Source organism: Camellia sinensis, chromosome 7, assembly GCF_055761805.1.
Source record: "Camellia sinensis isolate YWXY chromosome 7, ASM5576180v1, whole genome shotgun sequence".
Classification (NCBI taxonomy): Eukaryota; Viridiplantae; Streptophyta; class Magnoliopsida; order Ericales; family Theaceae; genus Camellia; species Camellia sinensis.
In genome coordinates, this window is record NC_138967.1 from 64,395,503 (window position 1) to 64,410,284 (window position 14,782).

The 14,782-nt window shown below is 35.2% G+C and overlaps 1 protein-coding gene across 1 annotated transcript; it reads left to right on the forward strand.

The window, feature by feature from the left end:
* The first annotated feature begins 4,454 nt into the window (after window positions 1-4,454).
* LOC114296142 (fanconi-associated nuclease 1 homolog) lies at window positions 4,455-12,345 on the forward strand. Its single transcript, XM_082878043.1, has 4 exons — window positions 4,455-4,665; window positions 7,651-7,924; window positions 8,086-8,319; window positions 11,477-12,345. Exons 2-4 carry the CDS (start codon window positions 7,697-7,699, stop codon window positions 11,897-11,899), a joined length of 885 nt encoding a protein of 294 aa, XP_082734169.1. The 5' UTR covers window positions 4,455-4,665; window positions 7,651-7,696; the 3' UTR covers window positions 11,900-12,345.
* Window positions 12,346-14,782: the final 2,437 nt, after the last annotated feature.

Below are 14,782 nucleotides of genomic sequence, written 5' to 3' on the forward strand. Positions count from 1 at the left end.
CTGTTGATCTCCTTGGCTTTCTTATAGCAACACACTCAGATAGTTAGTCCCTATTAGAGTTGCCTGATTACCTTATGGTTGGGTTGTTCTCCCATGCCCTTGGTTATGTGTTTTTTCTTTTCGTTGGTCCCTCTCCAACTTTGGGGTGCTAGCAAATGATAGGATGATCTCTTTGGTGCCAACCTAGTTGGGATCAATTTGCTCATTGTGATGCGTTGCACTCCCATGCCCTTTATTGATGTATTTAACTTGTTTCATTGTACTTGTTTGTTCATCAATAAAGTTTTATTTTGCCGATCAAAAAAAAAAAAACTTGAGAGGGAGTGTTAGAATATATGTTAGAATTATTTTGATTGTTGTTTCCTTATTTGGATTATTGTGACTCCCTTAATTAGTGCCTTAGTTCCTTTATAACAGTTTTTTGATTGATTAATATAAAAGGGAGTGAGATCATAATCTTCCCTCAAGTTTGTCTTTCATCAAAGAAACAATATTGTGAAATAGGAAAGTGGTCAGTGGAGTCCTGCAAAGGAGAGTGCGGTATGAATCCAAATAGAATAGGAAACCCCTATTCCAAAACGTAATAATTAGATTCAAGTGGTATCAATCTCATGCCAAATTACATGTTTCATCTTACTGGGTTTAGTCAACTCTTGCCTTCCTTCTTGGACTTGTCCTCCTATAAACCAGTTTCTTGCTTTCTTTCTTGGACTTGTCCTCCTAAAAACCAGTTTTTCATATTCTTGTGCTAACCTTAGCAAACTTGCACTTGTTGTACCATGTTGTGACATCATGAGACAATCCGAGATGAACTGGAGTTGCTCAAAGTCGGTTAGTTTTTACAAGAAGTATAAAATGGAAAAAAACTGGCTATTTAGCTAAGAGTGAACTGTGCATGAGCTGTTTGGTTTATTCTTCATGCTGAATTCTTCATTTGTTCTATATGCTTGGAAGTGGTTCAAATGTTCATGCACCAGCATAATCCAAACATAATCTGAGAGTTATCTCTCATTCTGAGTTATGTAGTGGTTTTCTCACTTCAGGGCCATGGTTTCGGATTTCTAATATTTTCTACCCCGAAATATCTGATTGCAACCAAGCATGCAAGGAACTCTCTGGTAATTTAATTCTATGACTTAATTATACATCTGATCTCTGGTAATTTAATAGCAACTTCACCTTTAACAGAAAATTCATTTATTTTGTCATAATACAGCAATGGGCTATATTCATTCTGTTGGGTCCATCAGTGACCTACAGGATAATGACTTGAAGGAGGTTCTAAATGTGCTTACTGTTTCTGAGCTACGTGAAATTTTGTGTAAGCTTAAAAAGGTTTGCATTTGTTAAACATATCTAACCCCGAAACTACAGTTAAATTGGTTTCTATTATGTATGTATTCATGTTTATGTTATTGGTTTGACTATTGAATTATTATCCTTGGAAGGTTAACTTCACAACCAGTATTATATCACCCCTTGGATTTGTCCTCTTTGAGATGAATGTGTGCATTAGCGACATTTGTTCTTTCGAAGAAGTGAGTATTTTATTACCAGTATGTTTAGAAAAATGTTCATCATTTTGATATTGCCTAGAACTGTGTAATATAGTTTCTTGATAATTTTCTTGATGGAATGAATATTGTCATGGTTTATCTCTCTGTTGAGTTTGGACTATTTGGCCCTTTTTTCAAGCAAGCAGTCACAACCATTGAACTTCATTATTAGTAACAGATGTGGTTTACTCAGCAGGTATGAGAGAAACCTGTTGAGCCTGCATTGACTTGCTCCTCACCCCCTCTTTTCATGGTTGGATGACTGGATGGAGCAGAAGGCCAGTCGCTGGACACCCACTGTCCACCGGCAACCGAGCTGTACCAAAAAGTTTAAGGCTCTCTTTGGTTGAGTTTTCTGAATAAGAATTTTCTAAAACTAGGTTGGTGAAAAAATAGAGAACACATTATTTTCATATGGCTTTTTGTTTTTTATAAAATTTTTAAAATATCCTTTTTTTTTTCTTTTTTTTTTTTGTGTGTGTGTGTGTGTGTTTATTTTTGTCAAACTAGTTTTTAAGTTTTAAAAAAATTCAGAAAAATCAACTGGACAAAGCCTAGACTTTTTTAATGGTTTCGACCATTAAAAAAATGTGAAATGCTGTTAAGAGTTTTAAATCTTGAATTTTAGATTTTTCCATTAAAACTAACTGTTTGATGAAATTCCACTGAAGACAGGGATATGCTTTTATTAATTCAATCTCTAGTCCACTTGTGCGATGGGAAAACTCTGCTGGTTATGATTTCCTATTTTATTCCGAGAAATCCCATCTCACCAGCTAACCTAATGTGACCAAAAGAGAATTTTCGTCTTCAAGTTGTTTTTAATGCTCACATGTACTCATTGGAGCATTATGGGTGGTTCCTTCTAAATTTGATTGATTCCGTAGTTTATGCTCCTAAAGTGTTGCACTGGCCTCTGATGACTACACAGTACAAGACTACTGTGTGGACAGATACGGGTCAAACATTTCTTGAAGGCTGCACTCTCTCACAAAGGGTTGGGAGACACTCTTAGAAATGTAGCTGTAAAGTTGTTAGAGCAGTGTTATAAAAGGCGAAAGGCTCGTCCAGGTGCAAGACCAGCATCTTGCACATGATTAGGCGACACGATTTGAAGGAAGCACGCCTAAGGCGCGCAACTAGGTGAGGTTGTGTGCCTGATGAGCTTTGCTGTTTTGTTGAGATTTGACCATTGATTTAAATTAATATATGGTGCAGCCACAGGGGATTACAACTCTTAATTACACAAGCCATTACAGAGTACATTTAACCTGATTTTCATGATAGAAAACCCTAACTAGGCTCTGAGCATCTTTTTCAGTGACTTGTTTTTTTTTTTTTTTTTTTTTTCTTTTTCTTTTTCGCCCTATCGTGATTGGTGCTGAATGTACTGTGTACATTAAGAGTTGTAATCCCCCTGCACCGTATTTTAACTTCCATCAATTGTCAGATCTCAACAAAAAACAAAGCAATGTAAAATATAAACAAAGCCCATCAAGTGCATATATTGCGTCTCACCCAGCCACTCACTTCCTTCAGATTGTGTTGCCTGGCGATGTGCAAGGTCCTGGTCTTGTGCTTGGATGGGACTTGTACATAGGCGTGCCTTTTATAACGCTGCTAAGGATAGAGTAATATAAAAAAAAAGTTTAAATCTGAAGTAAAACTTTTAAGTAGTATAGTAATATGTTAGCATGACATGATTTATGCTTGTGACTGCTTTTAATTGTCTGGCTACTTTTGAGAAATTGCTTCACTGGCATCACTTTACTTAGCTTGATGCAGGCTTTATGGAGCTTGATGAGGCAGACCTTAGCTAGAGTGCTTGCTAAATTCCTGCATCCCACCTATTTTTTGACCATGTTAATTTTAAACAGGAGTATCCCTTCAAAGCTAATGGGAGAATTAGGCAGACAGTGTGGATTGTCATTTTGGTGTATTGACTAAATTTTTTGTGGAGTATATTTGATTTTTGTAGAAATATGTTTCTACAGTACCTGTCCCTATTATAACATTGAGTTCTCATTCTAGGCAAACATATATTTATTGAAGGACTACCAATGTTGCTTTAAAATAAGTCTGGTCTTTGCCACTGGACTTCCTGAGTAAAAAAAATTACTTTTAGCAATAGATAAAATTGTAATTTTCTTTTTCTTTAACTTTCTAGTCATGAATTTGTGTTATTTAAAAACACTGTACTTTTTAGTTTGTCATTTGTTAAGTCTTTAACTTTTCTTTTCTTTGGCTTGTACTCTTTGTTTCCTTTTCCACCCCACTTCTGTTGAGTAATCAGAAATGCAATTTTGGTTCAAGAAAGCAAGATTTTATTACATCACTTCTTTCTTCATATGCGGATGGATTATGGTATACAAGATTTTCTTTTCCGATTTATTGAGTTTGTGAATTGATAGGGCATGTCAAGTTCTGTATTTACTGTTTTTGGTTTTCATTTGTTGATTATGCAGCCCAGTCCTACCAAATGCGGTTTTGGAGAAAACAGGAACATGTATTCAGATATCTTCATCAGCTGAATCCCTTATTTGGCATGCTGAGGTGATTGATCAGAACTTTGTGACAAGTTGGAATCCAGTATATAATTTTACTTCTGAAAAATCACCCATTTTGTTGCTTCATACAGAGGCTTTTCTTCCTGAATGGTGAACAGGATTTGTCAGCATTTTTACTTGTGGATTTGGGGATTGTCAAGTACCCAAATTACAATTGTATAATCTCAAACCAAATTTTCTCAAGCCGCAATGATTTGCTTGCCTATGAAGAGGTATGGACAAATTTTTATATAAAAAACTACACCCAGTTTAGTCCCCATTTGATGTATTGACATATTTCTATCTGGAATATTATTGTTGCCTGTACTGATTGTAACATTTACCTGTGCAGGCCCCAAATAATGGATTATTGACGAAAATAACAATGAGTTGGTTTTAAGATGCATAGAGTTATCTGGCTCCCGTATATCCAACTCTTCTAGTAGAACAACTCAAACATCAACTTCTGAATCACTGGTGACATGTTTTTCATGCTTTTCAGCTTTGTGGGTCTACTCAAAGGTGGTTTTGCTAGGTGTCTCTTTTCTTGAGTGTGAGCGAAGGTTAGAAGTATGGCCGTGGTTTATTACTTTTTTGTAATGCTTTTATTCTAAACAATGACAAGATCTTTTGTGTGAAATTTTTCCTTCTGCTTTTTCTGTTTTCAAATTCTATTTTTCTTTAGTTTCACTTGAATAATAGTGGCTTCCTTTCTAATCATTTTTATTGGCTTCATTTTCGTCTCAGCCTATTAGAACTAGGAAATTTTCTATGGACAGTCATTGGTGCACATTAATATGTAATAAAAGTTAAATAGATGAAGAATGGGACCAAAAAATTCAGTTCGTGTAATTCCTTTCCCCTGTAGGCTCCACAAACACACACACAAAAAAGAAAAAAGAGTGAAAAAAAGTATAAAAAAGAAAAAAGAAGCTAATTGCTAACAGTTTGAGTGGTAGGTTTCTATATCTGCTTAAGTTGTCAGTTGCCCAACTTTGAAACTGCTGCATGTTTTGTCCTTTGCTGTTGCTGATCCTAAATGTGAGAGGCAATTGATTAGGGAAAAAAAGGAGAAGATAGCAATGGACAGAAGCATTAGAGAACAAATTTTCACTAATCTCAAATTTATCAGTAATTAAAAATTAAAGGGAAGGAAGATGAGAAGAGAAGAGTAGAGAAGAAAGAATGTAAGACAAAATAGGGGATTTTTGTATAAGATAATGAACTCATCCAACACCCATGTATTTAACATTTGATGGAAAGAATGAGTGAAGAGAGTAAAACAAAATAGGGTTTTTGGTTTGAGATAATGAACTCATACCATCATCCATGTATTTATATTTAATAATCGCATAAATTTCATTGTACCTTTATCTCAAAGAACAATAATAAAACTAGCAAGATAACAAAAACTGGCACATAGGACAAGGAAATCTCTATAGGAATAGTATTGAACTGTTTGCCTCTCACAAGCTGCATTATTGCATCACTACACTATGGTTGTGTTTGGAGTATGAATTTGAGTAGGGAAAAGGAAAAGGAAAAGGAAAAGGTAGGTGAAATGTAAAAGAAATATACCTACATTTCACACACCTTTTCCATTTCCCCTCCCTTTCCAGTCCCTACTCAAATCCATGCTCCAAACACAACCTATATGTTGACTAAAATTATCCTTGACATGACATCACTGTGTGTTATTGGCAGTAATCAAGGGTGTTGGGAAAGGGTAAAGGTAGGTGAAATGTGAAAGAAATATACCTACATTTCACACACTTTTTTCCTTTCCCTTTCTATTTCCAAATCCCTACCCAAATCTATACTCCAAACCTTAGTTGGAGGAATCGTGCAACCAGGTGATGATTCTGAGTAAGAATCGCGATTCTGCGTTTCCTAGAAAGAAACGTGTAAGAATCGCGTTTTTATGGAGAGAGAAACGCGATTCAGTCCAAGATGGGATCGTAAAGGGAGGAGAGGGAGAGAGAGAGAGAGAGAGAGAGAGAGAGAGAGAGACCTGGTCTCGCTGTCGCCTTCTCCTTCAACATCGACGTCGACCTTTGACATTGCCTGGACCTTCGACATCGGCCTTCGACGTCAACTTCACCTTCGATCTGCTCTCGCCTCGCGATCTGCTCCCTTACGCTCTCGCCTTCGATCTTCTCGACATCGCCTTCGCCATCGCCTTCGATATGCTCACCTCCTTCTTTTTCTTTTTCTTCTTCTTCTTCTTCTTCTTCTTCTCCTCCTCCTCCTCCTCCTCTCTCTCTCTCTCTCTCTCTCTCGTCGATTTGTGTTCTGTCTCCCCCTCCAATTTTTAACATATAATAAATATGATAAATAATATAATTTGTTATATAATAATAAATCTAATTAAATCAAATATAATAAAAAAAAAATCTAATAAGATCTATAAAATAAATCATTCAATTTTTATCTTTTATCTATTTTAACATATTTTATTATTTTATTATTTTTTTATATTTTTTATTTATAATATATATCAATTAAAAATTAAAAAAATATATATATATAAATAAATTAAAAATATTATCAATAAAAATAATACCTAAGAATAAATATATTTTAGAAATAACTATTAAATATATATATATATATATTACCGCTTCCCGAGGCGCTCCCAACCTAAGAAACTTCTATCAGCTCACGCTTCTCCCCCCCCCCCTCCCCCCGCGGCTCCCGTTCCAGCTCCCGCTCCCGCTCCCGCTCCCGCTTCATGCAACTAAGCTCCAAACACAGCCTATGTGTGGACAAATTATCCTTGAAATGACATCACTGTGTGTTATTGGCAGTAATCCAGGGTGTTGGGAGGGGTGGTTGTGTACAAAATGTTGGAGTTATTTGCTCAAAGTGGTTGCCTTCATACTTGAACCCAAATTCTCATTCATGGCATGGATTTACTGAGGGGGTGGCTGGGGACATGGTGACCCATAAATGTAAACGATGTAGGGTGCCCTAGTTATGCAACTTTGGACCTTCAAACTTCGTGCACAGGCATCCATCCTTGTTTAAACTCTTTGGGAATAAAGTTTATTCCCACAGGGGTTTAAAAAGTTTTAATTTTATTCCCAACTTTGGACCTTCAACTTTGTTTGGGAATAAAATTTAAAAAATAGATATTAAAACTTTTAATTCACACTTCTTTCCCAACATAATAGCAGTGGGAAAATGATTTCTTCCTTGTTTAACATAATAAAATATTAATGTATTTGTAACTTAAAAAATGAAATTGTTATTTTCATGTGTAAATTAGGTTGTTATCGCATCACCACTGCGGCCCTGTCTAAATTTTTTGAAAATTACCATATTCAATAAAACCCTAGGATGCCAATCACTTCTTTTTTTTCTCTTCCATTTTTATGATAATGACAAAAGCTTAAAGCGCCAATAATAAAAAAAGAAAACCTACTGAACACAGGAGATTGCTGTTGATTCTAATAATCTGCTAGATATTAATGAGGGGTCTATTCTTTGCGTCCAATTTGTTGCTCATTAAATAGTCGCTGGACTGGATAATTGTTTACCCTTCTCAGGTACAACGATGCAATTAATTTATTGAAGCAGCTGCTAATTAATTTTATGTCGGATGGAAGAAGAGGATATTGGACTTTGAGGTTGTCAATTGATTTGGAGCATCTGGGTTGTCTCAATGAGAGCCTTTCGGTTGCTGAAGATGGGTTACTAGATCCATGGGTTCGTGCTGGTTCCAGAACAGCATTGCAAAGGCGGGTTTTACGTTTGGGAAAACCACCAAGGCGCTGGAAAACTCCCAGTTTTTCTGAGTCTGTCAAGAGGAAGATCACTGAGGTGATTGCGAATTTGATTTTTTAAGGGTTGTGCTTTTAAGCTCTCTCATGCTGATTAAATTTGAGGCATCTTATGTCTATGGGTTTTATCAGGGTTGATGTGCAAACATGAATGCTTATCTAATTGCGGCTTTGATTATTTTTCATTTGTTGATAATTTAGGTGCATGTTCAGGGGAGACCATTGAACTGTAGGACTGGGATGAAGAGCAGGTTCTATGGTGAAGATGGAGAACAATGCGGAGTTGAGCAGCTTGCTATGCAATATTATGCCGGAGAAGGAGGCGGGTGGCAGGGTGTACATACAGAGAGTGGCATTTGGTTGACTATTTTTGGGCTTCTTTTGTGGGACATTATTTTTTCCAATGTACCAGATGTCTTTCGCGCTAGATTTCAGGTACTTCTTAGGCCCCGTTTGGGGACTTACTATTTTAGCCAAAAAGTCAAAAAGTTACATTTTTAGTCAAAAAGCCAACAACTCATAGCAAAAAGTCACAGAGGCCTTAGTGAGAAAGTTATCATATCTCTTGTTGTTGCTTCGCTTTTTTGACGAAGTTGATGCTTATCGTCTTTGTGGTCAGATGACTCAGATGGTTCTTAGTTGTGGCATATACATTTGAAGTGAATGTATGTTACTTTTCTCGGATGCACTTCATACTATATTCATCTATCCAGTCATGGTATTCCCTTTTAGATTTGGAGACAATCTGAAATGGAACTGTCAAGCCTCATTTATTTTTTCTACATGGGTCACCTAGCTTCTTTTACTTAACAAAAATGAGGTAACTTTTTAAGAGTAAAGCACTTTAGTAGGTGTGAAGCTGACATGTTTGGTTTTTCTTTTTCAAGTATGTTTCAACTCCCAAATTTAATAAATGGACCTTTTTAGCTCTGAGGTAGCTGATTTCTTTTATAGAAGAGAATGAAAGAAAGCTTAGAGGTGGTTAAAGTAAAGAGTGAGGAATTAAATATTTTATCTAAATTCTCATGTCTAATTTTATCGTTGTTCTTGAGATTACAAATGTCCTTTACGCTTATTCTCACGACACTCCCTTAATGTTGGTGCCAGTACAGCTTGTGTGCTTTATTGTCCCCCTCTAGGGGTATTTTAGTGATAGATTCTATAGGAACTGGACAATCCTATTTGGTCAAATGCCTGGCGACGAACTCCTATGTTCTTTTCATCAAAATTTTGTGTATGCAATGTGATTTATAATTTATTACCATTCATGTACTAGATGAACTATGTGATATTACTTCTCATTTGCATTTTGCTAGTGGTAAATCATTGAAATTTAAGTTCATGGAATGCATTTTTTTAATTATTTATCAGCTTAGTTTTAATATTGATTTGTTGATTTTAGTTGATCCGACCACTTAGACTTTCTGATACCTTACTTTTGGTACCCCCAATACTGTAATCCTGGTTCCACCCGTGGGTGCATGATAGTTTTTTTTTGATCGGCAAAAGGAAAACTTTATTGATGGAAAAAGAAAATTACATCAATAAAGTGGAGCTTGGAGCTAAAACAAGCTCCAACCTCCAAGTTGGTGAGAAACCAACGAGCTAACACAACAGAGAAAGAAAAGAACCAGAAAAACCAGATAGCTTAGGCACTAAATCCCCAAAACCAGGACGGACAAAACACAGTACTCAAAATGGCACCAATCAGATGATACAGATTTTCTGAGCTACAGTGCCAAACACCTTGCCTTGAATGATAGTTAAAGAACAATATTTTTTTTTGATCGGCAAAAGATAAATCTTTATTGATGAACATACAAGAGCAATATTACATCAATAAAGAGGAGCTTGGTGCTAAAAAAGCACCAAGCGCCAGTTGGTGAGGAACCAACAAGAGAGAACAAGAAAAGAAGCAAGTAACAGATAGACTAAACAAAAGGAACAAAGAACCAACTGGTATACACAGCTGGTATGAGCCAAATCCTATGCACCAAAGCAGAATACCAAAAAACAAAACAACACAGACCAGATTCAACCCAAACCAGATTCAAGGTGAATTAGCCCCCAGGAACACACTTCACTGCATCTGCATCTGTATCTTCCTCTGTACATACTGCTGAATCTTCTCTGAATCATCCTCCCCTGCTAATTCTGAGAGCATACCATGGCCTGCAACAGGCTGAATACCTTACTGAATGAAGACAGAGTTCAGACCAAACGCCCAGCAGATAAACTCAGACTACACTCTTGCCATCAGCAGACTATGCTAAACTGAGCAGACCAGGCCATCCCAAGACAGACGCCTCCCAGCCCATCAAGTTCATCACAACACTGCTTCAGGAATAAACTATTTACAGCAGCCCAATTTAGCTCATAATACACCAGCTTAAAATCAAACAGATCAGAAGCCTCCTGAACACATGGCCATCCCCTCAACATATCAGAATAAGCACATGGCATACTAGGACTCATACACAGCACTAATGCAACACCTTTTTCAGTAGAGCAGACAGAACAACCCACAGAGCTTTAGTATGCCATCACTTAACTACACACCATAACAGACTTGACTCAGATTGTATATAATGTCATGCACTGAATAATTAATCCCCTTTAAAGCTGAGGAAGCCCACAACGCTACTCTCACCTTTATTAGCTCTGCCAAAGCAGTCCAATCCGGTTGCACCTTGTTAATATACACAATCGTTTCTGCTTCTCCACACTGACCACATTACTGCTACCGGCAGTGTTTTCCAGACTGTTAGCATCTTCTTCTTTATTTTTATCTCTGGCCATGACAGCAATAAACCCTCCACTGATCCAGGGCTAACCCATTTGTAATTCCACCAGTTCACCAAGTTGGCCCACAATTTCCAAGTGAAATGACAGTGAATAAACACATGATTAACAGTCTCCACCTCAGATTTACAAAACACACAGAGAGAAGAAGCATTTGGGCTCAACACTCCAACTTTTTGCAAAAATTCATAACACTTTACCCTTCCTCTCCACGCTAACCAACTCAAGAATTGAGCTTTGGGAGGGGCTAAATTGATCCAAATACACCTAGTTACTGCAATATCTACCCCTTGACTTGCTTCCATCCACTTCCACACTGATGCCACGGTGAACTCTTCAGATGGGTGAGCTACCCAAGAACAAGAATCTACCATCTCTTCATTGATCCTAGGCGCATTTTGCAGGAAATCATTTAGTTTCTGCACTTCCTCCTCTTCCCATGCTAGGAGGGGACGTCTGAAGACCAGGTTCCAATCTGAATCTGACACTCTTCTATGAACAAAATCGACCAGCTTTCCATCTTTTTCTAAACCATGTCTCAAAAATTCATCTAAGGATGCTTAATCAATTTAACTCATTTAAGTATGAAATTAAATATGCATGTCATTCAATAACACCTACGGCGTTACATCATCCTCCCCTTAAAAAGTTGACAAAGTAATAAATTCTGTATCTCTTTTTTTTTTTTTCTTCTCCCTCCTCTCTCTATACATATATCTAATTTACGTACTCCTTGTCAAAAGATTCTTCTACTGCTTCGTTTTTCAGATTGAGTCCATTCATTTTGCAGACCGCCCCTTTAGATTTGGATACTGATGGGTTTTATGAAGTAAGAAAGAGTCTCCTCGAACCACTACTTGAAAAAATATATGATGGAATGGCTGAAGAGATCCTTATTACATCATGGGAATCACATTTAGGAACAGCTTGTCACGGAGTTAACTGGGACCGACATTCACTATCTGAGCTTCGGGCAGCCGTGACATGCATTGGTGGCCCTTGTTTGGCCTCAATCTGCCGGCACTTGGCTCAAGGTTACCGGAGCTGGTCTAGTGGAATGCCTGATTTATTGTTATGGCGCTTCCATGGTGATTATAGTGGTGAAGCCAAGATTGTTGAAGTTAAAGGCCCCAGGGATCGACTCTCTGAACAGCAGAGAGCTTGGCTGCTGTTTTTAATGGATTGTGGCTTTAATACTGGGTTTGCAGAGTGAGTCCTGCTTCAGTATCTGGATGAAATCATGTTGTTTTGCTACAAGATTGTTTGTATGAAACTTTATCAAAGAATGGCTGCTAACGACAATTAAAGAGGGCATTCTATTTTGAGAATAAGTGAAGAGTTTACCCTACAAATTCTGAACATGGTTGGAAATTCTTGCAGAAAGGTGTGTGCTTTCTTTTCCGGAGAAACTTGAAGATGAGATGTGGAAAAATTCTCACGTGGCAACTCATGGGCACAACTCTATGTTTTCATGACTTTTCATCTTCTAGAAGGCAATTCGCCTTGGGCATGTTGCCATCGTCCTAATCATTACCATTGCCGTTGCCATTGTATTTTATTTTTCAGAAACGTTTTTCATTGTACCAAATGGCCCAAGTGGCCCGTCGATTGACAGTGTAATGCTAGGATTTATCAAGAATGAGGTGATTACAGTTGACATTCTAGTTATTGTTTCAGAGATCAAGAGCAAGAGCAATTACATGGAGGGGTTGCCAATTCCTATGAGAAATGGGAGGTTAGATATTTGTAAGTACTGAAGGTACTTACCAAAAAGTACATATAGGCCATGTTTGTTTGGGCGGATTGGATTAGCATTCCCATGACTAATAGTCTTAGGACTACGAATCCGTTGGATTATATATCCTATCTTAACTAATAGTCAAGTTTAAAATAATTAGTCCGTACTTCAATTGTTTAACCAAATATCGGATTAATAATTTTATTGGACTATTAGTCCAATCCCAAGCTCATGTCCACCCAAACAAATATGGCCATAGATTTAGAGTTTTGTATTTAAATTGAATGTTCAATTTAGTAATTCATGCGCTGAAGTTTGCAGAAATGATCTGTTAATTTATTGAATTATGTTAAATGTTTAAGTTCTATTTTTATTTTATTAGTGCTATGCAAATTGAGGTTTTTTTCTTTTTATTTATTTTATTTTTTTATTACAATGTATCTCAATATAATGAAATAGTGAGTTAATAAGTTATATGAGCAGAAAATTTATACAACATTCTTGTACAAAATGATATAGTTGAATTAGGGGCATTCATTTCTATACAAAATACTTGTTAATTTTAAAAATGACATTGAATACTTCAGACATGTTCTTTTATTTTCAATTAGTTAATGACTCCATCTAAAAGAGCCGTATCAGCAGAATACTTTTGGATGGTTTAGAAACCTAATCAATCTTAATGGCCATTTTACCGAGTCAGGAAAAAACAAAAACAAAGGGAATGTTCAATTTTTTTTTTTTTAAAAAAAAAAATTTCAACCTATGCTACTTATAAAATAAAAATTGTTGGTTTTTTTTTTTTTTTTTTTTCACTAGCTATGTTTATAATCAAGTTGCTTTGATTCTGTCCCGAAAGAAATTGACTTAAAATTAAAAAGATCCACAAATGATGTCTCTTTGCTATAATATAAAATAAATATATAGGTTGGAATGTCGACATATATAAAATTATTAAACATCAAGATAAAAAATTTATGTAAGATGTGAATTGGTTCTTATATTTTAATGGTACAAAATTTAAATTTTAAAATTGATTAGTTAATTTTTCTTTTCAAATTTCTAAATTTTGATTTTTAAATAGATTAATTAATTTTTCTTTTAAATATTTTTATTTAATTACTAAAATTTAAAATTTTCATATGAAACTTTGGAGGTTTCATTGCCTTTGTTAATGGTATGTCTCTTTGCTATAATATAGATGCATAGATTGGAACGTTGATGCATATAAGACTATTAAACATCCACATAAAAAAAATCTATAGAAAATGTGAATTGATTTCTATATTTTAGTAGTAAAAAAAATTTAAATTTTAAAATTAAGTTAACTTTCCTTTTCAAATTTCTAAATTTAAATTTTTAAATAGATTAATTAGCTTTCTTTTTGAAATGTATATATCAAGGCATAATAAGATATTTTTTTTTAAATGATTCAAATAAAAGCCAGCCAATAGAAGATTTTTTTAATTATTTAAAAAATAAAAAATCTATAAAAATAGTGTGAGGGTTTTGAGCTTCATAAGACTCTTCTCATTAAAAATCTCATTTTCCTTAATCTGTGCTAGCATAATGACCATGCCATGCACGGTCGTAAATAAATAAATAAAAATTAATTTTGAAATTAAAATGTGAAAGAAAAAACTATTTACAATTATATAAATTTTAATTATTTTCACCTCTATTACATTTAAAAAGTTTTTTGTCTTTTTTATTTTTTTATTTTTGTTTTTGCACGGTCGTTGATGATGTGTTCTCCATAGTAAATATATAAGGGTTTGGATTATCTCAAGATGACTATCCAACTTGAGAGTGTTTGAGTTTGATGGGATTATTTTAGAACTGACATTGATGATTCGAATCATTCACATTATAAAAATGTTTTATAATGCAATTGGTAAAATTAAAGACATATGATAATGCAAATTATAGAAATTGCACTTATGTTAAAATATGAACACATTCTGCCTTTGGAGTTTCATAATTATAATTAGCCTTAGGTTAGAATTCATTAAATAATATAACAAATCACATTTCTCAATTACCAAATACTCTGTATTTTATTTTACCCAATAAAAAAATTGAAAAAATAAAATAGAAAAGAGAATGAAAAGTGTAACCCTCTCCCTCGAGCTACTCCTCAAATCAACCTTCAGACAGTGCCCAACACATCTTTTAAGCTTTCCACATCATTTTTTTGCATACATGAGCATATTTTTCTAGTCATTCTCTTTATTAACCTCACAATTATTAACTAATAAATCTCACTTACAAAATTTATGTACGATAGTAATAAATTTAATAATGCAAGTTTTTCTTAATAAATTAAAATTTTCAAGAATTGTATATGATTTCTATGTC